At 39.3% G+C, this 27,198-nt stretch overlaps 3 protein-coding genes across 3 annotated transcripts in view; 1 reads left to right on the plus strand and 2 right to left on the minus strand.

Annotated features, from left to right (window-relative positions):
- MED12L (mediator complex subunit 12L) overlaps window positions 1-27,198 on the plus strand; it is a 317,602-nt gene that overhangs the window by 100,343 nt on the left and 190,061 nt on the right. The window lies entirely within an intron of this gene.
- On the minus strand, window positions 663-1,622 carry GPR171 (G protein-coupled receptor 171). Its single transcript, XM_068545421.1, has one exon. It carries the CDS (start codon window positions 1,620-1,622, stop codon window positions 663-665), a length of 960 nt encoding a protein of 319 aa, XP_068401522.1.
- P2RY14 (purinergic receptor P2Y14) lies at window positions 15,896-16,909 on the minus strand. Its single transcript, XM_068547362.1, has one exon. The coding sequence runs from the start codon at window positions 16,907-16,909 to the stop codon at window positions 15,896-15,898; it is 1,014 nt and encodes a 337-aa protein (XP_068403463.1).

Raw genomic sequence — 27,198 nt, forward strand, 5'->3', positions numbered from 1 at the left:
TTTCCAAGCCTTTCTAAATTAAGCTTAAAAAAAAGCTTAAAAGAATTTTAAGCTATTGTGGTAGGAAACAATTAACTATTAAAAATTGGAGTAGTGAGCTAAAAGGTTACCATTTTCGAAGTGATGGATTAAAACAAAATCAGGCACAGCACAGGTGGTTTCATGTAAAAAATCAGCTGGCTTTTTTTTTTTTTTTTTTTTAAGCGACCTAAAGGACTTTAAATTGTGCTGCTGAAGGGCGTTCTGGAAACTTACATGGAGATTATTTTGCATATTTCTATCAGGAAGTCAGTTCCAGGCCTTTAAATGAATACCTCATGAATACTTCAGTCTGTGTCATCGAGCTCATTTAGATTTCAAGGATATTGCAGGGTTTATGTTGGTGCAACAAGACTTTTTAGTTTTTCGTACAAACGTTTGGGTTAAGGAGCATCAGCAACCGCAAGAGTACTGCTTGGCTTGCATTTAGAAACAGGGTTTCTCAGTGAACCAAGCCACACTGGCTAGCTGCCTGTGTTTTTACTTATGGAGGCTCTTTTTTCCCTCCTTCCCGCAGTTTTGTAGACTCAATTGTCCAGTAAGGCAGGAAAAGATAGCATGAGAAAATCCCATATTTTATGCATTGTTTTCACGACTTAGATAGCATGAGAAAATCCCATACTTTATGCATTGTTTTCACAACTTGATTTTTCTTTCTGAGCCTTGGTCTCCTTACGTGAAGCAAACGTCTCCGTGACCTTTAAGCGGAAAGCTTTTGAGAGATGATAGTACAGGATCGGATCAAAACACAGGTTGGACACAGCCAGCAGCAGTGTGGCCTCTTTGGCTTTGAAAAGTGAAATCCTGGTGGAGCAGTCAGATATGACCTCTGTCTGGCTGAGGGTGTATGGGATTCGGACAATGTGATAAGGAACAAAACATATGATGTAGCCTGTAGTCACCAAAAGTATAGTGATGAGAGCTCTTTTCACATTTGGATAATTTTCATTATCTTTGTTTCTGTAGAGTTGTCGAATTACAAGGCAGTTAGATATTAAGATGATGGCTGAGAAATTTAAGAATATTGCTACGCATATGAAATTTGTCAGCAAATGCCAGTTTCTTCCAAACTCCTTTTTGAATTCCACACAACCCACGTTGGGCTTTTCCTTGATGTCTTTGATGGGAATGATCATGTTTGGCACCATTATAAGAAGGACCATTAACCATACAACAGCCGATATCATTTTGGCAAATCCAGGTTCTTGTATTCGATAAATCTTGCAGCTGTATGTCAACTGAAGACAGCGATCAATGCTAACAAATGCTAGGAAGATAATTGATAAGTACATATTAATGTAGATGAGGCAGGCTGTTACTTGGCAGTGGAATATCCTCAGCTTCCAGGGTGCCACGCCCAAGTCGACAATGATTTTCACTGGTAATGCCAGAGTAAGCAGGAAATCGGCTGTAAGCAAATTAATTAAGTATATGCTTACACACCTGCGATTTGTGTTTTTCTGTATGAAAGCCCAGGTTGCAAAACAACTTCCAATAATTCCAACAAGGAAAACTAAATAAAAAAAATATGTGAATGGCTCCAGGTCTCTGTAAACTGGGCAGAAGGTAGAACTGTTGGTCATCCTTACTTTCCCTCAAGATGACACCGTCCAAAAAAAAAAAAAAAAAAAAAAAAAATCCAAAGAATCTGTTAAAACAGAAAACAAAAGGGAGAGAAGAGAGGTTAATAATTCAAATTGGATATTATTTTCTTCAAACACAATTGCATTCACAAAACCACGGTCACAGTCTCTCTGCTTCTTAGAATTTTATTGGTGAACTTACTAGATTGTGTGGACTGCTGGGAACATCTTAGATTATGAGGAAGCCTGGGTTTTCCATGGTCTGATTTTATGATTTTGGGAAATCCCACGTAGGTTGCTTCTAGAAAGGATATTTTTGACTTCACACTTTTGCATTCTGATAGCTCTTTTGTTACCAATTGCGTTGGAAGTTAGTTTGCAGAGGAGATAAGTGAACTGAAATTCTGAGAAATAGAGGAAACAAAAAAGGTTTGGTTGTGGCTGAACCTGAAGAGCTCTCACTGAGGCTTCCTGGCTTTCTGTTCTCACAGACTGACAGAGCTCTTCATGCTAGAGGAACCTAGGCTGAGAGGGGAGGTGAGGAAGGACAGAAAATTGTGCTAAAATCTAAAAAGTAGGCCTTTTATTGTGTAACCCACTAGAACATTTTCACAATGAGAATTTCATTTTGTTTTTCTTTTTTTTGGCAGAAAAAGTTGTAGGATTAGAATCTGGTCTTGCCTTGTTGCGCTAGATTTCGTGATGGTACAGACCTGTGCTATCCAGTTTGGTAGGCTGCAGCCACCTGTGACCATTAAGCCCTTGAAATGTGACCAGTCCAAATTGATGTGTGCTGTACGTGCAAAGTACACACTGGGTTTTAAAGATTTAGTGTAAAATATTATAAAGAATAGTGCAAGTAGTAAAATTGTACTATTTTATGCAAATAGTACAACAGTTAGTAAAATATGTCATTAATTTTTATATTGAGCACATCTTGAAATGATATTTTTGATATATTAGGTTAAAATATTATTAAAATTAATTTAGCCTGTTTCTTTTTGCTTTTTTAAGTGTAGCTGTGAGATAATTTTAAAGTACCTGTGTGGTTTGCTTTGTATTTCTCTTGAACAGTGCGTGTATAGATGTTTCCATGTCAGTGTTGGTGAGAAGTTTGACTAAGAACGTATTTTAAAGGCTTCTAGGGCAAGGATGTATGATCGTTGGTTACACAGTTCTCAAAGAGAAGCTCAGTTATATATATATAGATGTTTGAAAACATCTAACTTTAACACTTGAGGGTTTTTTTTTGTTTTTTTTTTCTTCTTCTTTCATTGTGGGTTTTGCAGAGCTCAGGCCTAGAAGTTTAAGACTTCCCCTTAGAACCATTGTGATCATCACTGATGGTGACAAAATCTTGTCACGTTCCCTTCAAATCTGGAACATTGGGTGATTTATAGCGCAAGTTAAACAAACTGGGTATCATTTATTCCCTTTGACCTGGTCTAGTCAAACACATGCTCTTTGGGCCACAGGTATTCTTCCTGGTGCTACTTCCTGATAAACACCATCCTCATGCATCTTAAACACCTTTCTTCCTTTAATAATCAGAAGATTGCTTTTGTGTTTTAGCAAGAAAAAATTGATATGTGGCTTGTAAAAATAGCAAATAGTAAGTATAGTGGCTATGAAGGCCAAACAAGCCCATTCTCTGAAACGTCCTTTTAAAGAACAAACAAGAACTTCAGAAGCCTTTCTGAATGTTAATTCTCCTAATTATTTAATGATCCATTGTGTACCTCTTGGGGTGAAACAGTATGCAAGTGGATGGATAAGGCAGATGTACATAAAACTTTCTAAGTTAAAGTGACATTTAAAGGGTATATGTCCTTCGCCTTTCCCTACCTGAGATAGGACTTGAGGGTCCATGAATAATGTCATTCTGTACTAAACTCAGTGAAAGTAATCAAGCACTTACTTTGTGTCTGGCACCATGCCAAGTACTTTACATGTACTTATTTAACCTTTCATTATTTCTATCATGTAGATGTTATTATCCCTGTCTTACAGATTAGAAAACTGAGGCACCACGAGGCTAACACTCAAGGTTATATAGCTGGTAAATTATAGAGCCAGGATTCCCACCCAGACAGTCTGATCTCAGAAGCCATGTTCAAAATCACTTTGAAACTTTGTCTCAATAATAATAACAGTAATAATGATGGTGATTATTATTATTATTTGGAGTAATAATTTTAAAATTCTATTCCCATATAGGTCATTACAGAGTACTGAGTAGAGAGCCCTGTGCTATACAGTAGGTTCTTATTAGTTATCTATTTTATATATAGTAGTGTGTATATGTCAATCCCAATCTCCAAATTTATCTCTCCCCTTCACCCTTGGTAACCATAAGTTTGTTTTCTACATCTGTGACTCTATTTCTGTTTTGTAAATAGGTTTCATTTGTACCTTGTTTTTTTTTTTTTTTAGATTCCACACAGAAGCAATATCATATGATATTTGTCTTTCTTATTATTATTATAGTAGCAAACCTTTACTAAGTGCTTACTATTGGGAGGAACTATAGTCTAAGCTATTTTCATGTAGAAGAGCAGAAATAAAGTATTCATTCTTTTTCCTAAATACTACTAAAAGATGTTTAGGCTCCATGTGTTTTGATGTTTCATTTTACAGTACATATATTTAAAAACCAAACCTAGCTTCTATCTTTTAAGCCTAACCCTCCTTTACTTTCAAAATTCCTGTGACCTAGTCCCTGCATATCATCCTCCCAACTCTCTACTTTAGGTTGGTGGGATCTCTACTGTTCTGGGAGCTCTTCCTTCCTTCCTTTGTACTTTTCGTTGTGATAGAATTTGGGGATCGTAGGAGTCTAAGGATGGAGGGAACGTTTATTAATAGCATCTGGTCCAATCCCCAGATTTGAGGAGACTGAGGTCTGGCACTTGGGTGTTGGTCAAGGTTTCCCGGCTCGTCAGAGCCGGCTAGGATCCGACCTTGTTGACCATTCCCTAGACTCTCTGCCTTTATGCTTCCCAGCTCCAATCCTGCCTATCCTAAATGCCTGAAGAAAGCTCTTCAGGTCTGAAGTCTACTCTAGGCTTTACTGAACTCCTTATGACTTGACTTTTAATAGTAACCATTTATTTAGTACCTGGGCATTCTAAACGTCCTTTTTGTTCTCTGGGTCAGAAGCTAGTGTTGGTGTAGATGGACCCTCATCTCCCACCTTTGCTCGTTGTTCCTTTACAAAGTGCTAGGATTTTGGCCTATGCTCTTGTATTGCAAATGCTACATTATAAGAGTAACATATTAGGTGTTTCTCTGAGGGCCCCTTTTGCTCATACAATTATAAAGTCTCATTTAATAGATGAATATGTGATAAAGAGAAGGATTAGAGAATAATTTGTTTTGATCAATTAATATACTATGTAACTGGAACTGACCATATATACCACTCTTGGGTAATTTATTTAGAAATAATTACAGTGTAACTGTTCATTCGGTAATGCTTGAGAGTCATGCAGTGCCTCGCCGTTGCTTTTCTTGAACCTCAGTCTAGATTTCAATGAAACACAAATCTATTTTAAAATTTTGGTCTTATCAAGTAGAGGTTAAATTGTACTATAATAACAGTCTGTGTTTTCTATCATGAATTTGAAAACTAAGTGCTTGATGAGTATTTTTTCAACCAGTTATTAGCTTGTGGAAATCTGAGGTACCCAGATGTATTCCAGCAAAATCAAGAAAAGATTTCAAGTGTCTCCTTTGTTTGAGAGTGCCCATTGCTTAGAAACTCATTAGATACTCATTAGATATTTTTTTACGGAAGTCACAATGGAATTTTCTTGAAATTACTTATCGTAATGTTTTGTAGAGACCTGTTGTGCCCTGTTGTGAAGACCTACAACAATGGCCTTTATCCATCCAGTTATAATATCGAGTTACTGAATAGTTAAGCTTACCTATAAGTAAGCAGTATATTCAGTCTTGTCTGAATTAAGCTGTCTTTCTGAAAGGGATGGATGAGGTCATCAGGTAGAAGAAAATTACAGCGTAGTTCACAGTGAGAATCTATTTGAAGTTTAACAATTGGTGCCTTCTTGCACAGCAACCTTATTGCATGCTGGCATTTTCAACTTACATGGTTTAAGCACTGAAAATCATAGATTTCCCTTCCGTGGAAAGACATTTGGATATATTAAGTATTTGAAAAGACATACCTGGGGGTATATTGTCTGAGCCTCAGCGCGCCTTGCTCCCAGTCTTCAGAGAAGCGTGAGCTGTTTGGCTAGCTACAGCAGTAGCAGCCTTATTGCAGGACTGCCGGCTGCACTAAAAATTTCCTTTCCTTTTTATGTGGTTTTAAAATGCTGCATATTGACGTAGATGAAACTGTGGTTTGCACATAGCTTAACTGTATGAAAGCCTCTTCAGGTCCTTTTCAATTTTGTGTAAGCTTTCTTAAACAATCCAGATTCGTCTCTTCTTTTAGAGGGAAGATTTTTATTCGTCTGTTGTAATACCTAGGTGTGTTTTTTTGTTTGTTTGTTTGTTTTGAAAACACCCAAGATGTGTATTTTGTCATAATGATTTTAAAGAATCAATTTTTTGTGCCTTGAATGGTGTTATGAGTTAAAGATATTAGGTGTTTAAGCAGAATTTCTTTAGTATACATACTGATACTCATCAGTCTTTCAAAGTTATAATTTAAAAACTTGTTGCAGTTTGGATCCTGCTGAGACATCTATTAACAAACAAAAAAGATGTGGTCAAGTGTATGTTGTTAAATCTGCAAAGAGAAGAGGAAAATCATTATGTAGAGAGATAATCACTGTTAATGTTTTTGGTACATACGTTTTAAAATTTTTCTATGTGTATGCCCACTTAAAAATGTTATTATGTTGTGCATACTGTTTTATAGTTTGTAATCTTTTTATTCAAAATGATATTGGATCTGTTTTTCTCAGTTATGTGAGTAAACCTGGGGTTCGCAGTTGTCAATTTGGCCCCAATGGCATAATGAATTGAGACAGGTATTTAGTAATTAATAGATTGTATGAAAAGGGACGCTCCAGTGTACATTTAAATTGTTTGGGTAAATGTTCATTCTTCCTGTGGGGGAGTGAGTGTGCGGGTCCAAAGGCGATTTGTAAGTGCAAAGCCATTGCCTGGTCACTTAAGGTCTGGGTTTTTCTATCGCTTCATTGTCTTGGAGGGTACTTTGGTTTCATCTCTTTTTCTCTTAATAATTCTCAGTTTTCCGAATAATAAAGAAAAAAGTCAGAAGAAACCTCTCTTGAATCTAAAATGCCTCCCTTCTGGTATTCACTTTGCTAAGGAAAAATCTCTCAAAAGACTAAATGAGGACTGTCAAGCCGGAGGGAATTTAAGGAGGATCTAGGGAACTTTTGAAAACAATAATGTGTCAAGATGCTTTTGATGACAGTGTCCATTTGTTTCTGATACTCCGGTGTTCTTTCGAATTCAGGTAGTTATTCCTATTACTGTATTTTGCAAAAGAATAACTTTACATATATTCACTCAAAAATTGGAGGAAAAAACCCAAATCTTTCTCAAACTTTGTATTTGATTTTGGTTAGGAACCAATGTTAACTTTCATCATAACAGTGCTAGGAAATGCTCTGTCTTTTAAGATTTGTGTGCATCATTATTGGATAGAACTCACTTCTATCCACTTCAGAAAAGACATGCTTGCAGACAGTCAAGTTAAGTGAGCAGTTATGACCAGAGTTTACACTCACTGGGGGATGGAGAGGGTGAGATGGGAAGAATTTGGTGAGATGCAGTTGGCTGCCAGCTGAGTGGTGACTGGTTTTAAAATGATACGAAGGAACACTGGAATCAAAGGTTTTTCATAAAGTTTCTTTTTTCTTTTTTAGATAGGCATATTTATATGTGTACTTCCCCCTTCACTTTGGGGTATAGATAGAATTAAGAAATACATTCAACTGTTCTTAAACATCTACTATAGACACAGTTTTTTTGTGTCTGGATTGCCAGATATAAAAGAGCTAAAGTCTCCTAGCTCTCGATGTTCCATTTCCTTTTTGGAATAGTGAGAAACCACTCTTTTAATAGCGAAACTGAACCATGTTCCTCCTTTTGAGAATGAGCTTGAGGCACCTTGGCATTTTGTGGAAGTTTATTCACAGTGGAAACATGCTTTTCTTGGCTACCGTCCCTGTTGTTGTTTTTGTCTTTAACAGGAGTTCCATTTGAATTTCCATAGGTCACTTCTTTCTGTTTCGTTAAGGACAGATGTTTTTCAGTGGGTATTTCCTTAGCGTTCTAGGAAATTGCACATCATCACTAACCCAGTATTTCAGAAACCCAAGTGGGAAGAAGTGAGGGGAAGTTGTGTTTCCCTTACCTTGGTCCTGGCAATACTTATTTAAGAAATGACATACTGTTTACTTTAATGGATATTTTGTGTATTTAAAAATTGAAGCTAAGTTGCCCCATGAATTGAGAAAGAGAATCTTTTTGTAGTCAGTACCTTATCCACACAAATCATGCTTTTGATCTTATTGAACACAAACACCAAACAACGGTATTTCAATAGAAGTATCATCTTTTTTCTTTTTAATTAATTAATTATTTATTTATTATTTATTTTTGGCTGTGTTGGGTCTTTGTTTCTGTGCGAGGGCTTTCTCTAGTTGCGGTGAGTGGGGGCCACTCTTCATCGCGGTGCGGGGGCCTCTGACTATTGCGGCCTCTCTTGTTGCGGAGCACAGGCTCCAGACGCGCAGGATCAGTAGTTGTCGTGGCTCACGGGCTTAGTTGCTCCGCGGCATGTGGGATCTTCCCAGACCAGGGCCCGAACCCGTGTCCCCTGCATTAGCAGGCAGATTCTCAACCACTGCGCCACCAGGGAAGCCCAGAAGTAGCATCTTTAATGCATAACATTCTTTTTTTTTTTTTTTGGCTGAGCCTAGCGGGCCCGTTGGATTCTTAATTCCCTGACCAGGGATCGAACCCATGCCGCCTGCAGGGGAAGTGTGGAGTCTTAACCACTGGACCGCCAGGGAAGTCCCAAATTTGTAACATTCCTAAAATTTGCTTTTAAAACGTACCATGGTAGCCTTCGGAACTAATGAGGAAGGAGAAAATGAATGTTGCGGTAGGTAGCCGCTGCCACAGCCAGGAACACAGGTCTGAGAATTTATTTTCTTTAAAGAAATCCATGAAATGTAGGTGATTCCTCTCTTTACAGATGGGGAAGCTAAGGCATGGGGGAAATTGAGGCCTTGCCCAAAGCTGCACTGTTAGACCCCAGTGTCCCAGCACTTAATTATGCTTCTTCAAACGAAAGTGTTGGTTGGAAACTGTGGTTATAAAGGAGGCCACCAGGTCAGTTCATCACCAACCCCCCCCGCCCCCCCCCCCCCGCCACGCACATATATTTAGTATTTACAGCTGTTTGAACTTGAACTTGAGTGCCACTGGGCAGTGGAACAGTCACCACTGTGCCCACTTTTCTTATGGAGTTTGCCACTTGGGATGTTCACAGCTCAAAATAGTTTGCATCCTGAAGTGTTTTTTTTTTTTTAAGTGTTTTATTTATTTATTTATTTTTATATTTATTTTTGGCTGTGTTGGGTCTTCGTTTCTGCGTGAGGGCTTTCTCCAGCTGCGGCAAGCGGGAGCCACTCTTCATCGCGGTGCGCGGGCCTCTCACCATCGCGGCCTCTCTTGTTGTGGAGCACAGGCTCCAGACGCGCAGGCTCAGTAATTGTGGCTCACGGGCCCAGCCGCTCCGCGGCATGTGGGATCTTCCCAGACCAGGGCTCGAACCCGTGTCCCCTGCATTGGCAGGCAGATTCTCAACCACTGCGCCACCAGGGAAGCCCCTGAAGTGTTTTTTTTATGATCTTTGGACAGGGGGCTGTTCTTTGGTTAATGAATGCTGATCAGAACATTTCTCCAGCAGCTTCTGTGGCTCCGAGTCAGCCTTCTCTCTGGAGCCATTGTGCTTTAGGTTCATGTTTTGAAAGTTTTTCAAGGCACATAATCCCCTTTCCCACCTGAGTTAGTCCAAAGACATTCTTTCCTGACTCTGAGATTGGTAGCTTCAAATCTGACAGTGACGGACATGATTAGACAAGAGTAGTTTTAAAGTGAGTTGTAGATGCAGAGCTTCCAAGAGGTTGAGGTTTCTGCATTCTTTGAATTCTACTTCAGTTTTCCCTTTTTAATGAAATATCGTGTAAAAATTTGGAAATATGTTGAAGGCGGATGTGTTTTGTACATTCTCGGAATGTGAATTCGGTTGTAGGGCTGGCCGAGTCTATCCTGTCATTCCGTTGGCCGGTCCTTTTGGTTTTCCGCCTTTTTATTGACTGTACAGTGTTATCAAGTCAACATACAATCCATCTCACCTTTCAGTTGTGAGGTGTGACTGTGCTATTTGATCCATGGTTATAAAATAATTAATAGTGGGGAAGTCCCTTAAAAAGAACTCATAAAGGATATCTTGTTTCTTTTTAGTCACTGAAGTTCATTTTTTTTATTTTCCCACTTGAGTGCTATGGTCTATTTCTTATGAAATTTGAGTAACATGTTTTCAAAGTGCAGGACACATTTTATGAACTCTGTTGTTACTTTCCAGGAGAAGGCTTTTGGAGCAATTCTCCCTTGCCCTTGCCATGTGAGTCTTTGTTTTTTGATCAAGTGGTTAAGAAAAATTCTAACAATAATTATTTCTTGACTGCAGGCTGCCTCCTTAACTCCCATCCTAGAGAAGGTGTTTGTTGCTTTTAGAAGGTCACAGCATAGAAAGGGTGATAAGGGGGACGCAGGACCTGCGATGATGCAGATAGCCTCTGGGCTGTTAGAGCCTGTGGGGATCCAGGAAGTGCAGTCCTCTGACCGAGGTGGGCAAAGAGCTGCTTCTGAGAAGTGAGGAAGTGGCGGCAGGTTTGGGGGAAGATGCACATGGTTGGGCTGTGGGGAGGGCGTTTGGGGACCCTCACGCAATCTGGGTGCGTGGAGTATGTGTGCAGGACCTGTGTGAGCAAGAGGCTGAGGCTAAATCTTGGTGCCATCTGGTCCATCTTGGATGCTTTAGTTAGTATGCGGTGGAGAGCTCAGGAAGGTTATGTGAAGAGAGGAGCGGTCAGTTCAGCAGTACCAGGTGAATCTGCGGGCTTCGGGGTGTGTTGGGTTGGGGGAGGAAGCGGAAGACAAGAAGTCAGTTTGGAGATGCTCGCAGTGTTTTTAGGTGAGAGACAAGGAGGATCTGAAATTGGCCGGGAAGAGATGGGTAGTTGGGAACGACTGCAGAGGTGAAATCGCTGAGGAATCGGGCTGGCAGGGAGCAGACTGTGGTCTCAGTCCTGACAAGGGCAGTCAGAGGAGAGGAATCTGGTTTGGCAGGTAGAAAGGCAAGTTTGGTTTATTAGCATAGTGTGTTTTTAGTGCTACCTCATTATCTGGTATAGCATAGATTGCTTTTTATTTTATCCCTTTCCATTTTGCTACCACAAAAGGAGAGCTGACAGCTTCCTTTTATGAGTTAAAACTAACACCATGGAAGGTGGCTGGAGAAATAGTACAAACCCAGCCCTGGTTACATCAGCTGCAGCCCTGCATCAGCCATTTAACGGAAGCCATACCCACAACTTTGGACATTCAGGTCTATTAGCCAATAAATCTCTTTTATTGTACAAGCCCAATTTTAGGTTTCTTTTCTTTTCTTTTTTTTCTTTTGTCACTTGCAAATGAGAAAATCTTGATACATTGGCATCACCTAAACGATTAATCTAGAGACTCTAGAAAGCACCCTTAAACTAAGCTTTGTTTCTATTTGATGATGTTAGTAAAGTATGTGCTATTATTTCTCTATTCTGTCCTTAACCCTATTGCTTTGACAATGGAGAAAAAGGAAAAAAAAAAAAAAAAGACTTTATTAGTACAGAAAAAAGACTTTATTAGTACAGAACGTGACATTAAAAGATAATATCATACAAATTATAAACATAACAGGTCATCTGCCCAAAATGACACAGGATTTCCTTTTGGGTAAACAGCGCTGTGAGGGTTTGTGTGTTGGGGTAGGAGAGACCTGATACTGTGTGGTCTTCAACAGTAAAAGCTGCTACTCCTTTTGGTCACCTATTCTCTGCAAGATTCCAGTGGCATGTGGATTACCACTTTATGACAGGACATCCCCCCAAAAGAACCACTTTAACAAAATGTAGCTTTACTTTCCCATATGCCACTTTTCAGAATGTTTAATTATTTTATAGCACTGCTTGTATGAAGTGATTAAATGTTGTGTTACTTTAGCTGTAGCAAATATATATTACAAACCTTATTTATAAACTAGCTACAGAAAAGAACTCATTGTTACACATAATAATAATAAAAAAATAGTACTGATGATCTCAGAGATGTTTCTGGATTAATGCACTCTCGCAATTGCCCTACTATTTTATTTTTTGTTGTAGCCCTGGACCTTATAGTTCCTTTTTTTAAAATTTACCTAACTTTTCAATATTTGAATAAACTCCTTATGCTCTGACTTCTAACTCTAGTACCTTACAGACATTCCTCTCACTGAAGTCTTAAGTGATTTTCAAAAGTTAAATCCAAAGATTTGTTTGTATTGATCTGACTTTTTTCTTCTTTTTTTTTTAATTGAATGGTAATTGACTTACAATATTATTAGTTTCAGGTGTATAACATAGTGATCCAATACTTTTATACAGTACAAGATGATCCTCTTGATAAGTCTGGTTAGCGTCTGTCACCGTACCAAGTTATTGCAATATTATTGATTATATTCTCTATGTTGTACATCACATCCCCACGTTTTTTTTACTTTATGAAAGGGAGTTTTACCTCTTACTTTCCCTCACCTGTTTCACTGACCCCCCTGTCTTCCTCCCCTCTGGCAACCACCAGTTTGTTCTCGGCATATATGTCTGTCTGTCTGTCTGTGTATATGTATATATGTATGTATGTGTATGTATGTGTGTGTGTGTGTGTGTGTGTGTGTGTGTGTGTGTATCTCTCACATCTTCCTTATCCATTCATCTACTGATGGACACTTAGGTTGCTTCCATGTCGTGACTATTGTAAATAATGCTACAGTAAACATAGGGATGCATATATCTTTTCGAATAAGTGTTTTTTTTGGTTTGTTTTTGTTCTTGTTTTTTTAAGGGAAAAATTCCCACAGGTAGAATTGCGGATAGTTCTATTTTTAATTTTTTGAGGAACCTCCATACTGTTTTCCATAGTGGCTGCACCAATTTACATCACCACCGATAGTGCGTAAAGGTTCTCTTTTCTCCACATCCTCTCTAGCCCTTTTATTTCTTTTCTTTTTGGTGATAACTGTTCTGACCAGTGTGAGGTGGTATCTTATTATGGTTTTGATTTGCATTTTCCTGGTGATTAGTGATATTGGGCATCTATTCATGTGCCCGTTGGCCATCTGTATGTCTTTGGAAAAATGTCTATTCAGGTCTTCTACCCATTTTTCAGTAGGGTTGTTTACTTTTTTGATGTTGAGTTCTGTGAGTTCTTTGTACATTTTGGATATTAACACCTTATCAGATGTATCATTTGCAAATCTCTTCTCCCATTCAGTAGGTGGCCTTTTTGCTTTGTTTTTGGTTTCCTTTGCTCTACAAAAGCTGCTTAGTTTGCTGTAGTTCCATTTGTTTATTTTTGCTTTTGCTTCCCTTGCCTAAGGAGACACATCCAAAAAAATATTGCTACAACCAGTGTCAAAGACTGTACTGCCTGTGTTTTCTTCTAGGAGTTTTATGCTTTCTGGTCTTACATTTAAGCGTTTTATCCATTTGAGTTTATTTTTATATATGGTGTGAGAAAGTAGTCCAGTTTCATTCTTTTGCATATAGCTGCCCAGTTTTCTCAACACCATTGATTAAAGAGGCTGTCTTTTCTCCATTGTATATTCTTACCTCCTTTGGTAGATTAGTTGATTGTGTAAGCATGGATTCATTTATGGACACTATTCTATTGCACTGATCTATGTGTCTGTTTTTGTGCCAGTACCATCCTGTTTTGATTACTGTAGTAATCAAATTACTGTACTTTGCAGTATAGTTTGAAATCAGGGCGTGTGATCCCTCCAGCTTTGCTCTTCTTTCTCAAGATTATTTTGGCTTTTTGGAGTCTTTTGTGTTTTCGTACAAACTTTAGAATTATTTGTTCTAGTTCTGTGAAAAATTCCATTGGTATTTTGATAGGGATTGCATTGAACCCTTGGTAGATTACCTTGGGTAGTATGGTCATTTTAACAATATTAATTCTTCCAATTTGTGAGCAGCATACATCTTTCCATTTGTGTGTGTTGTCTTCAGTGTCTTACAGTTTTCCAAGTACAAGTCTTTTACCTTAAAAGTTCTGATATGCAGTAGCTGTTATTCAACTCTTGCTTCACGATATCCTTATTTGCATTGCATATTGTTTCCTGAAAAATATTGCCTTTCATATTTCTGATTTGCTTTGGCACAGTGGTTACAAAGGCAAAACTTGGTGCTTCTCATCTTCTTTTATAATTTCAATTTTCTCCTGTGGCCCAGTAGGGGACATATAAAACACCAGTATTTACTAATTTGTCCGGACCAATGGAAACTGTGAATAAACACAGCCACTTTCTTTTGCAAATATATTTAGCCAAAAAAATTCTATAGCAAGCTTAGTTTTGCCAGGCACGTTTACCATAGGTTTGTGATTTTGTTGTTTTTGGGAGAGGATATTTGACCCAGAGTTGGGAGCAGAGAGCTTTCATGAGGGTGGAAGGTAGATACAGAGTGCGAAATTCCTCTCAGCTCTTCCTCAGTTTAAAATGTGTTTTCTCAGTTTTGCCTAAAATCTGATGAGGTCCTAAGAACATATGAAATACTTATTTTGAAAAGTCAGTGGCAAATAGAATTTCAAAAATACTCTATGCCACTCCTTCCTGGGTATTCCCATGCCTTCTTTCTTTGTATTCTATTAGCATTTGTAATTGAGTGTACTAAAGAAACCACCCATGTCTTGACTATGAGTAAATCTGGTAGTGTTTTTTGGTATCTTGACTTAAGAAAAAACTTGACACTATTAAAAATATTTTTTATTAGCACATATATGGTAAGGCTTGAAATACATACATACATACATACATATATATATATATATATATATATATATATGAAAACATGACTTACAAAAATGTTTGACAAGAGTATTTGAAAGATGGGCTAAATGTCTTCCAGCCAGTTAATAGCAGAGAAAGAACTGAGCTTTGATAACTCACAAGCCAGCAACCATATCCCGTATCTGCACATATGAAATTTGTTTTTCAGAAAATATGATGTGTAAATTTTCATTTTATGTGTAATTTCTCACTCATTACTGTAAATTTTAGATTTTCATTTTATCAAGTCCAGTTGCTTTCTAAGAAAACTGCTTTTCTCTGCTCCTAGGGAATAAAGTGTGTTGCCAGCTGGGGGTATTTGCGTGCATTTCTCTTTTCCCAGACATCCTAGATTTTTTTCCCATACCATTGAACAGGGGAAGTTTCTGGCAACTTATGCCACTGTCTAGATTCCCTCTGTAGAGTTTACTTAAACATATTCTAACACCAGAACACTAGGCTCATTAAGTGGCTTAGCTAATCTTCATATAAAACATATTTAAGATGTATCTTATATCATCCTCAAAATGCTATCAGGGAAAAATTACATTTTTTGCTGCGATGTACAGAGTTTATATCTGCTTTCCTTTGAAATGCCATGAAATAAATCAGTGGGGGATTTCTTAAGTAATTTTTTGGGTGTCTGCTTATCCTGCTTCTTCAAATCAGAGAAGACTTGACTTTTTCACTACAAACAGGCCTCTAATCCTTTATCAGACTGTGCCTGCTTTTAAGTTGGTCTTTAATGACCCTGTTGAAAAAAATTGCATAATATGCCAACTGAATTCTTGTGTTTAGAAGAAGGAAGATGCCCCTGTGAATTGTCTTGATTGCTTCCTGTTTTCCTTATTGCTATTTAAAGTGCTATATTAACTGACGAGACTATTGATTATAAATTTAAACCTTCTATTTTGATGGGATAAGATTAAATAATGTATTATTTTTTCTTTGATGGTACAAAAACAAGCATGGAAACTTACCTTTTAGTTTTATTATTGTACTAAATTGAATAGTAATGCCTAGAGATGATACTTATTATCGTGGACATGCTTCTTATTCATTTTTCTTTATTATGTAATTGAAGATTACAATATGCATGCACAGACTTTATTTGAAAGGAGGTGGGAATTCACAAAGTATCTGTGCTTTCTTGTGTTATATTTCCCCTTTTGGGTTTGGAAGTTTCTGAGTCACGCTGAGCTCTTAATGGGATATGCAATTTCTTACATAAGATTTCTCTGAATGGCTGGCATAGAAAGAAATAAATAATGGGGTCCAGGCATACGTTTACAGCTGACAATAGCAGAGAGAATTCTTTCACATAGAACAGGATTTCTTTTGACTGGCAGCTGTAATGGGTTTCTGTTTGGCTCCGAGTGTAGGGGATTCTGGCAACATGGTAAGGTACAAAACAGACAAAAAACACGAACATGATGCTGAATATATTGCGGCTAGATTTCCTCTTGACCGAGATGGAATTCTTTCTGGACTTCAGGTGGGACTTAAAGATTTTCCTCGTGATAGCAGTGTAGAAAATGACTAAGGAAAGAAACACAATCCAGAAGATGGCTACAAAGATGTAGTTGGAGGCTTTGTGCCACTTGAGGCCCAGTTCATTCTTAAGGTCCATGCATTTAACGCGTGTGGCCTTCCTGGCGCTCCGGTTGGTCAGGATCATGTTGGGAATGGCAAGCAGCAGCGTGAGGCTCCACACCAGCACCGACAGGACTTTGCTGTAGTTCACGGACTGGATGAACGAAGTCAAAAGAGGCTTCACAATTTTATAATATCTGTCAAAGCCGACGAGCCCAAAGAACATTATGCTGACATACATGTTGACATAGAAGAGCACGGCCGAGACCCTGCACACAAACACGTTCAGCTGCCAGGGGCCGAGGCCCGAGTCTCCCAGGATCTTGAAAGGAAAAGTCAGGCTCATCAGGAAGTCACTGACGACAATGTTTTTGAGATAGACGATGAAACTCTTGGAGCTGGGCACGTAGAAGAATATCCACCCGGACACGCCGTTGAGCAGGATCCCGGCCACGAAGACCACGAAGTACAGCACGGGGATGATTTGCTGGATTATGAGGGTGTTCCGGGGGCAGGACCCCTCTGCAGGTGGGGCAGTGGTGGCATTCATCGTTTGGTAACTTCTGAAGGTGAGACCTGGAAGGTGATGTGAAATAGTCACTCAAAGGGCAGTCACGACCTTCGAGTCATTTGCTGAGAAATAAATAAAGGAAAGGGCAAGAACTTGCCATGCCCAGCAAGTTCTTGAAACTAAGTTTTTGCTGTATATATTCCTTAGGTACCTGTCTCTTCCTCCCTTTCACCTTCCCTTCCTTCCTTTTGAAAAGGGAAGAATGGAGTAGACAGATGACAGGAAAGAAAAATTAGAGAAGCAGGACAGTCTGAGAACTGAGGTAATCATGGAGACCAGCGTTTCCCTAAAATGATAAAGGTTCCTGTACAACTCTAAAGTTCCAGGAATACTCATTTAAATATAGTCTCAAAGGTAATAAAGCTATAAAAACAGAGAATCTGTTTCATTTTATTCACAACTCTTTAATATATTAGGTTTAAGAGCTATTGACACAGACCCTACTTTTTAGAAAGCCTACCCTATGTATATTTTAGACATAGGACTATGTCTTACAAGCATACACGTCCAACTATAACTGGTATTTTTGGTATAGGATTATGGGTACCTTTCAAAATTGAGATATTCTGTGGTTTTTTTTCACATTTAAAAACTGATTTGCATTATTTTTATAAATTAGAAAACAAACAAAAATGATAGAAAGACGTTAAACATTCTGAGAAATGCTCCCCAAAGTACATTCTAGATCTGTACTGTCCAAATGGTAGCCACTAGCCATATGTGGCTGTAGAGGTCTTGAAATTGGGGCCAGTCCAGATTGAGATGTGATGGAAAATGCACAATGAATTTTGCAGACTTAGTACGCAGAAAATAATGTAAAATATCTCAATATTTTTATTATTGATTATATGTTGAAATATTTTAGGAATATCCCATTAAATAAAATATATTATTAATCTTAATTTCACTTAATTTTACTTTTTTTAAGAATGTGGCTACTGGAAAAATTTTAAATTACATATGCGGCTTGCATCATATTTTTATTGGACGACACTGTCCTAGGTATTACCCAGAACCTTCTTTTGTTAGAGAATCCTGTAAAGTCTTCACTGATGTTGGACATAATGATTTATGGCACAAGGAAGATTAGAACTCTTTTGAAAGATTATTTGATACATCTAAGAAAATGTCTACTGCCCATCTTATCTGTAATGTCAGCATCCTGCTTAACCCTTCATTGGTTGGTCCTTGCCCTCAGGATAAAGTCCTAACTCTTTAACCCTGAGCTACCAGAAGTCCCATCTTGGTCTGACCCCTACCAATTCTACCTCCAGTGATGAGTTCCTGCTGTTCTGAACCCTTCTTCCTCATGGGTTCCGTGATTTCTCTCACCTTGGACCTTTGCACAAACTTTCATTTGTGTGGAAGACTCTTTTGCTACCTTCTTGGTTGACTAACTTCTCTTTATCCTTGAGGCCTCAGCTTGGATGCCACTTTCTTTAGGAAACTTTGCCCTCCCAAGCCTTGGTTGGGGTGGATTGGGTGTGAGGTCCCTTGTATGTGTGCTCATAGTTCTGTGCCTTTCTTCTGTCATAGCACTTGTCTCTCTAGCTGTTTGTTTTTTGTTTCCTCTACTACTGTAAGCTCCTTCAGAGGAGAGAGACCATGTCATTTTTTTTCTTTTTTTTAACCATTGTATTCCTAGCATTACATTTAGGACATTAGATATTTAAAATATTTGTGAAATAATGAATATGCAATCTGGGAATATAAGACATGAGTCCCTGCTCTTAAGAAATTTACATCTAGTCAGGGATCATGGGAAAGAAAGATTGTGGAGAACAGTGGGTTCCTTGAGGACAGAGAATGTATCTTGTTCATCTTTGTATTTCTGGTGCCAAGCGTGGTGCTTTATACGCAGTGAGTGAAGGGCTGTGTCAGTAAAATTAAGGAAGTGTGAGAAAGTAGAATTTGGAAACGTGGAATATGAAATTCAGTCACATTGCAAATAAAAAAAAAAAATCACACATGCAAACTTTGTGTGCTGCTTCCCCCAAAAGAATATGTTGCTTCTGTGTACTCTTCCTGCAAGCATATGGCAAAACTAGTTACATTTCTAGCAATTGATTTTGCCTGTCCTTGGGCTTCCTTTGAAAGGAAATCTAATCCCCTGCCCACTTGGCTCTGATCATAATGGGTTTGTTTGTAGGTCCTCTGTGGCCTGTTTCATATTTTAGATGGTAAGTGAAGGGCCCATGTTTTCTATTTTTAACTGTCCACTGTGGCAAAGAATCTGTGTTTAGTAAATAATTGGTCTTGTCCCCTGATAGTAAGGTGCAGCTTAGTCTAAGAGCCAGTCTCACAGAGCTCAAGAGAATGCTCCCAGGGGTCCCGGTGCTGGGGACACAGCCCCTCAGTCAGTGCGGTGCGGGGATCATGATATGTATTCAGTAATTGTTGGATTCACTGGAGTTTAAAATATAAAATTTTTTAAAAAGCAGATGTTAGTACATTTTAAAGTAGAGAGAAATATTAGCTATATAATATACAACTAAATACTGAAATAGTGAAGAATTTCCAGAAATGATTTAATGAGTACCAAATTTCTCTCTTTATAGAAAAATTATAGAAGCCACTGTATATAGTAATAGTGAAGAATTTTCCAGAAATGATTTAGTGAGAGCCACCATTTCTTTCCTTTCCTTCTAGAAATCTGTATAAAGACATTTTCTCAGAATCTCGTGACTTTTGTCCTTTTGCACTGCAATATGTCTGAATGTAGCCTGATGCCATGGGTCCACAACTATGCTCTCTGGTTCCTCAGAGTGTCAAGAATCTGAGCATATATGCTTTGCCATGCACCTCATGCCTCCTCCCTTCCTCACTTTGAGGTTGGTGGAAGGGGCTAGCTGACCCAGGTAAACTTCTAGAGCCAGAGTGCCTTCTGAAATGAAATGAGTACTCAAGGCTTGCTTGGGTCCTTCCCTCCAAACGTCTTCTTGCTATTTTGGGCTGTTTTTAAGCAATGGCAGATCAGAGTCTCCGTTTGAGACGTGTTGACTGGGGGAAGAAGCAGGGCATCACTGCTGCTCGCGCTGCTGTCTGGATGGATACAGCAGAGGCCAGTTAAAGGGGCATTCTACGTAGGTAACGAGCTAATGGTAAATCCGAGACAATTTTAGTGGTAATGTTCACGCTCTTAAGTCTGTTTTTCTTGAGCAGTAGTGTTGATGGCAGGGCACTGTGACCTCCAGGTACATAATTTATCGTATTTGGTCCTGGTGTCTCAGAGTGTGGCAGCCTTTTCTACAGTGATGGATCAAGAGATGTGTGGAAAAGGGGCTATCTTAAGGTATCTGCAGCAAGTGAGGCCAGTTATATATCGAGACCAAACGGCAGGAATACATGTTAGATGAAAAATAGGACAAGCTGATAACAGAGACATGTATCGCTTTGACCTTGTAACACCTGTCCAGTCTCCTCTCCTTGTCTTTAGTATAGAGGTGATTTAATATCCCGATAGAGACCTACTAAAACTGCAAATCAGTTCACAGATGGAGGAAATGGTAACATACAGATGCTGATTTTATACGGTAACGTAAAAATAAATAAGAACCAAATAAATCAGAAAGAAAGAATGTCTTGATGTGGCCCAGCAACCCTCCATTCCCTGCCCCAGGCTCTCAGCTGATTCACTATTTCTAAGCAGCTTGTCCCAGTCCATCAAAGACAAGAGACAGGCAAAGGGGGAGAAAGAAAAAGGAAAAGCACCTCTGGATGATGATCAACCGAAATAAGGGACATTCTGTGGAGCCAGTTTGTGGAAGTGTAGCCAGCCCTGCCCATGGAAGTTACTTCTGAGATTACCTCTGAATTTCTATAGTGAAAGTGGTCATTATGTTAACCTTGAGGCTTCAGGGAACATAAGCACAGCTCCCTGAATTCTTGAGACTTCATTTAAGAAGGATTTCAAGGGGCTTCCCTGGTGGCGCAGTGGTTAAGAATCTGCCTGCCAATGCAAGGGACACGGGTTCGAGCCCTGGCCTGGGAATATCCCACGTGCTGCGGAGCAACTAAGCCCATGTGCCACAACTACTGAGCCTGAGCTCTACAGCCCGCAAGCCACAACTACTGAGCCCACGTGCCACAACTACTGAAGCCTGCGCGCCTAGAGCCCGTGCTCCGCAACAAGAGAAGCCACAACAATGAGAAGCCTGCCGCAACAAAGAGTAGCCCAGGCTCGCCGCAACTAGAGAAACCCCACGCACAGCACCAAAGACCCAACACAGCCAAAAATAATATAAATAAATAAATAAATAAATTTATAAAAAAAAAAAATTAAAAAAAAAAAAAGAAGGATTTCAAGATAAACCATAATGGGGGGGAAAATATACACACACACACACAAACACACACACACACACATAAAAGAAGAATGTGTGTGTGTATGTGTGTATATATATGTATATATATATACAGCTCAATCACTTTGCAGTATAGCAGTAATTAACACAACATTGTAAGTCAGCTATACTTCAATTAGAAAAAAATATTATAAGGCTTCAGCTTCTCTTAGGTGGAAATCTTCCTTGTTCCACAAATCCAGGTAAAGGAGAATGGAATGACTTGAAACGTTTTAGTCTATATAAACCGTCACTTTGGATCTTTGGTCACATAATGGTGGAATGGATCTATGAGACCAAAAGACAGCCATTAATGTGTAATAGGAGCCTATGAATTGCTTTCTCTCATCTTTTTTTGCACAGCTAGAATATCAATGGCAAAGTTTCATTTTAATCCAGATAGTGAGTGCTGTTGTTCCTAGTGAAATGTTAGGTCTCAGGGTCGGGCTGCATTAGTATTTTCAGGTTGTAGAGTATTGCATATAACCTCAGGGCTCTCTCTTTGGGCAGAACTTAGTTGATAACAGGGCCAGACAAGGCGATGCTCACTCCAGAAATACATTCATCTTAATAAAAACATGCCGAGTTCATTACTCATCCTCTGTGTAATTACACACAATGACCCATTTTTCTCTTAAAATGGACCACCTTCCACTGTTCTGTGTGCTGTAATTCTACTTTCTCTGAAGAAGAGAAGTTATTCCTTCATAATATTTTGATGAAATTAACAAAGCTCTTGATAATACTAAAGAATTTGTTCACTTACGTTTTAAAATTTTTGTCTAATATGAGGTTTCCTTTCAATGAAGTAATTTAGCCCAGTGAGTGCTTGTCATCTTGAAGTGGCCAAGGTGCTTCTTCGCTAATGATCCTGTATTGTAGGAGAAAAACGAAGATTTAATTAAGTTAAATAAACGCCAGAATGTTTTTATTGAAGAAGTATGTGTGGTAGCAGTGCACTTGCTTTTTAAATACAGCTTGTATAATTGTGAAATATTTCAACATGTGCTTTTGTTGTTGGTGTACTGAACTTCGTTTTGGTTGTCACTATTGACGATTACTGATGTGATGTAAACCCTGGTGGGAACCTTATAAACCCTTTACTTGAGAGGATTGCACATGAAGTGTTTTTAGTTATTGGTTTCTTTCTTTTTTTTTTCTCCCCCCCTTTATGGGTTTGGTTGCTCAAATCAGCTCATTTAAATTACTGAAGTTAACAATTGACCATTTTGCCAGGAAATCATAGGCAGGCTTTTTTTGTTTTCTGTCTTTTTTTTTTTTAAACCTTTGCACCATTGACATTCTGGGTTAGATAATTATTTGTCGTGAGGACTGTCCTCTGCATTGTAGGATGTTTAGCAGCATTCTTGGCTTCTATCTATTAGGGGCCAATAGTATCATCTCCCTAAGTTGTGAACAAAATGTCCTCTGGGAGGCCCGATTGTCCCTGGTTGATAACCACTGGTCTACTTACGCGTGGACTTTGCCAAGATAACATCTGAAAGCTATATTGTATGATAGGAAGAGGATAGGTTTGGCAGAATGGTGGTTGGATTTGGTTCTGCCTTGGTCTAGGTTGTCACCTTTCTGAATTCCTTAAGGCAACCCTTCTCAGACTTTAACGCGCATACATATTTCCCAGGGCTCCTGCTAAAATGAAGACTCAAGATTCCATAGGTCTGGAGTTGGGTGTAATGTTGATGCTGCTATCCCAACGAGTACTCCTTGAAGAGCAAGTTTTTTTTGTTTTGTTTTGTTTTGTTTTGTTTTAAAGACTCTGTACATAGGGGACTTTAATAAATATTTGGTGAGGAGGGTACAAAAACAACCTTATTTTTCTGTGCTGTAGTTGGGACTTGAGGTAGGAAAAAGTTACATTAAAAGGAGCCTGAAATCTAAGACTTTACTTAGAGTTTACTCATTATAAATTTCATCATAATAATCTCATCCTTCTAGTCTGGAAATATAAATAGATATTTTATGGAGAACCAGTGGTAAAAAAAAAACATATTTACCTAGAATAGCCCTAAAAGGTCATGAAGTTCTCTTTAGAAACAAAACAAAGAGATTTAGTTCTCTGTGGTGGAATATTATATTTGATCCAGGTCAGTACTGAGCATGTTCTGGTCAGGAATGATATCTTCTAACTTCAGGACAGTGCTTACTCCCGGTGAAGGAAGGAGGAGAAAGGGATGCCATAGGGTGGTTGGACTTTAGCTGTATTTGTGGTATTTCATCTCTTAAATTCTGAAACAATGATGCCTAAATATTACTGTCAATTAACACTGGGCGATTAGGTGTATTGGTGTTAACCAACATTAGTTTCTGTACTTTTGTGTACTTGAAATAGTTCATAATTAGAAAACAAAAATGTATATGGAGGGACTTCCCTGGTGGCACAGTGGTTAAAGAATCCACCTGCCAGTGCAGGGGACATGGGTTCGAGCCCTGGTCCGGGAAGATCCCACATGCTGCGGAGCAACTAAGCCCGTGTGCCACAACTGCTGAGCCTGCGCTCTAGAGCCCGCGAGCCATAACTACTGAAGCCCGCGTACCTAGAGCCCGTGCTCTGCAGCAAAGGAAGCCACCACAATGAGAAGCCTGCGCACCGCAGCGAAGAGTAGCCCCTGGCTCGCCACAACTAGAGAAAGCCCGTGCGCAGCAACGAAGACCTAAGGCAGCCAAAAATAAATAAATAAATTTATTTAAAAAAATTTATTTACCTAGAATAGCCCTAAAATGTCATGAAGTTCTCTTTAGAAACAAAACAAAGAGATTTAGTTCTTTGTGGTGGAATATTATATTTGATCCAGGTCAGTACTGAGCATGTTCTGGTCAGGAATGATATCTTCTAACTTCAGAACAGTGCTTACTCCCGGTGAAGGAAGGAGGAGAAAGGGATGCCATAGGGTGGTTGGACTTTAGCTGTATTTGTGGTATTTCATCTCTTAAATTCTGAAACAATGATGCCTAAATATTACTGTCAATTAACACTGGGCGATTAGGTGTATTGGTGTTAACCAACATTAGTTTCTTTACTTTTGTGTACTTGAAATAGTTCATAATTAGAAAACAAAAATGTATATGGAGGGACTTCCCTGGTGGCGCAGTGGTTAAAGAATCCACCTGCCAATGCAGGGGACGTGGGTTCGAGCCCTGGTCCGGGAAGATCCCACATGCTGCGGAGCAACTAAGCCCGTGCGCCACAACTACTGAGCCTGTGCTCTAGAGCCCACGAGCCACAACTACTGAGTCTGCATGCCACAACTAGTGAAGCCCACGTGCCTAGAGCCCATGCTTTGCAACAAGGGAAGCCACCGCAATGAGACGCCTGCGCACCGCAACGAAGAGTAGCCCTTGGCTCGCCTCAACTAGAGGAAGCCCACGCGCAGCAACGAAGACCCAACACAGCCAAAGATAAATAAATAAATTTATTTTTAAAAATTCAGTAAAAAGAATGTATTTGGAGAATGAATTGCTTTCAAATCACTCTTTAATCAGTACCCACCTATGATGAGCATTTTCCTTCCTGTTCTTTGTTCAGTTCTTATCTAACGACAGTCTGACAATTCCTTCTCTGTCCTTACAGTCCAAACATCAAAAGCTTTGATCCAAGGTGCCCCAAGATCTTTTCATATGAGATAAATATTTGTTTTCTAGATGATTCTTCTAACAGTAGAATGTAGTATAGATGTGTGTAATCATTGTGTTCATTTCTAAACTTACTAAAGCCATTTTCTTATTATTGCTGCTTTTATCTCCCTTGCAGTAATGTGTGACTTTTTTTTTTTTTTTTTCTCTTTGTGGTGCCAGTATGTGATATCCTAGATGGTTTCCAGAACAGTCGTAAGGGTTGAATAGAAGGAGAATTTATATATGGGCCACTTATTCAGTCTTGTAGTCATATTTTATAACATTTTATGTTATTAAATGCTTTATAACATACTTTATATTTTAAAAATATTTTATACTATTGAATAGTATTAATTAATTCTTAAGTCTGTCATCAGGCTTCTGGCCTTTCTTATTCTATGGTCGGTTGAATATTTTAGAATTTCTTGCATCCTCACTCTTGGTCCTGCCTCTCTTTCCCGACATTGTGACTCCTTAGGAGTGGGTCAACACAACCTAGAGTCCCCTGCTTCTAGGTCATAGACCTGTTCAAGGGGAAGTCACTTTAAGCATGCCAGTTTATTTCATAGAAGGGGGTCAAAGGGGAGGGAGGGAGTGTTGGGCAGAGAGAGCTATCGGGCACATGCACCAAGACACATGAGAGGACAGCACAGCAGGGGGGACATGGATTGCCCAAGCTCTTGAGTACCATGATAGAGCCTTGCCAATCTGTTACTGTTACCACCATTTTGCAGATGAGGAAACTGATGCTGAAAATGGTTAAGTAACTCATCAAAGGCGAATTGGGCAGCTAATATGTGGCCAGACGGTATTCAAATTTATGTCTATTCATCTCCAAGCCAGGTCTCCTCTACTCCTGAGGGAACTCGGGGCAAGCATGTTTTGTTTGTGTTTATGAGTATGTGCATGTATTGCAGGCCCTTCAGCATTTTTCTAGAGTATTGTTTTTAGGAATCACTTATGCAGTATTTTTTTTGAGGGAAGGTGGACATGTGCGTGTGAGTTTGTGAGTATGTCCTTTTTGATCTAGGTGTTAAAGGTCTGCAAGGTGTGGATGCCTTCAGTTTCTCCAGTTAGTCTCTGGGTACCACTGCATACAGAACCTCCATAACGGATAGTGAGTTAGTATGGACGGTAAGCTGATAATGATGCCCAAACCTAGTGTTTTACTTTTAATTCCAACCACTTCCCTTAAAATACTTTTAGCAGAACTCATAACAAAGTGCAAGACTGGCACCTCCTCGAACCTGGGTCAGTCTTCACATCTTGTGGTGATGCAAGCAGATCACGGAAGCTGGGGGAGGAGGGCGAGGTGTGGCACAGGTGCCAAACTTCTGGGGCCATGGAAATGGCTACCTATCCTAGCCTCTGTACCAGGAGCTGCATCTGGATTGTCAGGATAGATTTTGGGGGATTTTCCACCTACAGTCTTTGGTATAGCCCAGGGTTTCTCACCCTTGGCACTATTGACATTTTGTTGAGTTCCAGTTCTTTGTGGGTGAGTGGTCTGGTGCATCATAAGATGTTTAGCTGCATCCCTGGCCCTATCCACTAGGTGCCAGCAGCACCCATGACTTGAGACAATGAAAAATGTCTCCAGACATTTATTTTAAATGTTCCCAAGTTGAAAACTACTGAAATAGCCCCTTAATGGTAGTTGTATTTGGTATCATTTTGATATAGGAATAGAATTTTGTCAGCTCCCTCATTGGTGCTAAACCTTAACTGTAGGTTGAGTAACTCAGCAGCGATTAAGTAATTCATATGCTTAGGTCTCGGAATGTGAAGTGGGCTTTCTTTACAGCTCTGTTGGAATAATGGGCAGACAGTGCAGTATAATGGTTAAAAGCATGCATGTTGGATGTAGTGGACCTTAGTTAGAAATATGGCTCAATTTCTTAATAACTGTGATATTGGAATAGTTACAGAGTGCCTCCATGTTTCTGTCTTTACATCTCTAAAATGAGAGGGTAGTAGTTGCTACCTCATAAGGTTTCTATTCCTATAAGAATCAAATACCTGGTGCCTGGCAGTGTATGACTCAGAGGAAACGTTGGGGGTTCAGGGAGTGACTCAGCTGACAATAGACGAATCGGAGGTCTCTGGGACTCTCAGCCGGCCAGGACTTCCCCTGGGTCAGGCTCCCACGGTGTGCCCTACCTCCCCACATTTATTTGAGGTTGATGTTCTTGTGCACTGACACGCAGGGCTGCAGTGTGCTCCAAACCTCCTCTGGAGTCTGGCCCAGCAGTGCTTGCCTGGGGGAAAGCTGGGGGAAGGCTGTTCTTATGG

Source organism: Eschrichtius robustus, chromosome 6, assembly GCF_028021215.1.
Source record: "Eschrichtius robustus isolate mEscRob2 chromosome 6, mEscRob2.pri, whole genome shotgun sequence".
Classification (NCBI taxonomy): domain Eukaryota; kingdom Metazoa; phylum Chordata; class Mammalia; order Artiodactyla; family Eschrichtiidae; genus Eschrichtius; species Eschrichtius robustus.

Excerpts from the sequence above, each read along its gene's own strand:
- P2RY14 (XM_068547362.1), bottom strand. The coding sequence starts at position 16,909 with ATGAATGCCACCACTGCCCCACCTGCAGAGGGGTCCTGCCCCCGGAAC.
- GPR171 (XM_068545421.1), bottom strand. The coding sequence starts at position 1,622 with ATGACCAACAGTTCTACCTTCTGCCCAGTTTACAGAGACCTGGAGCCA.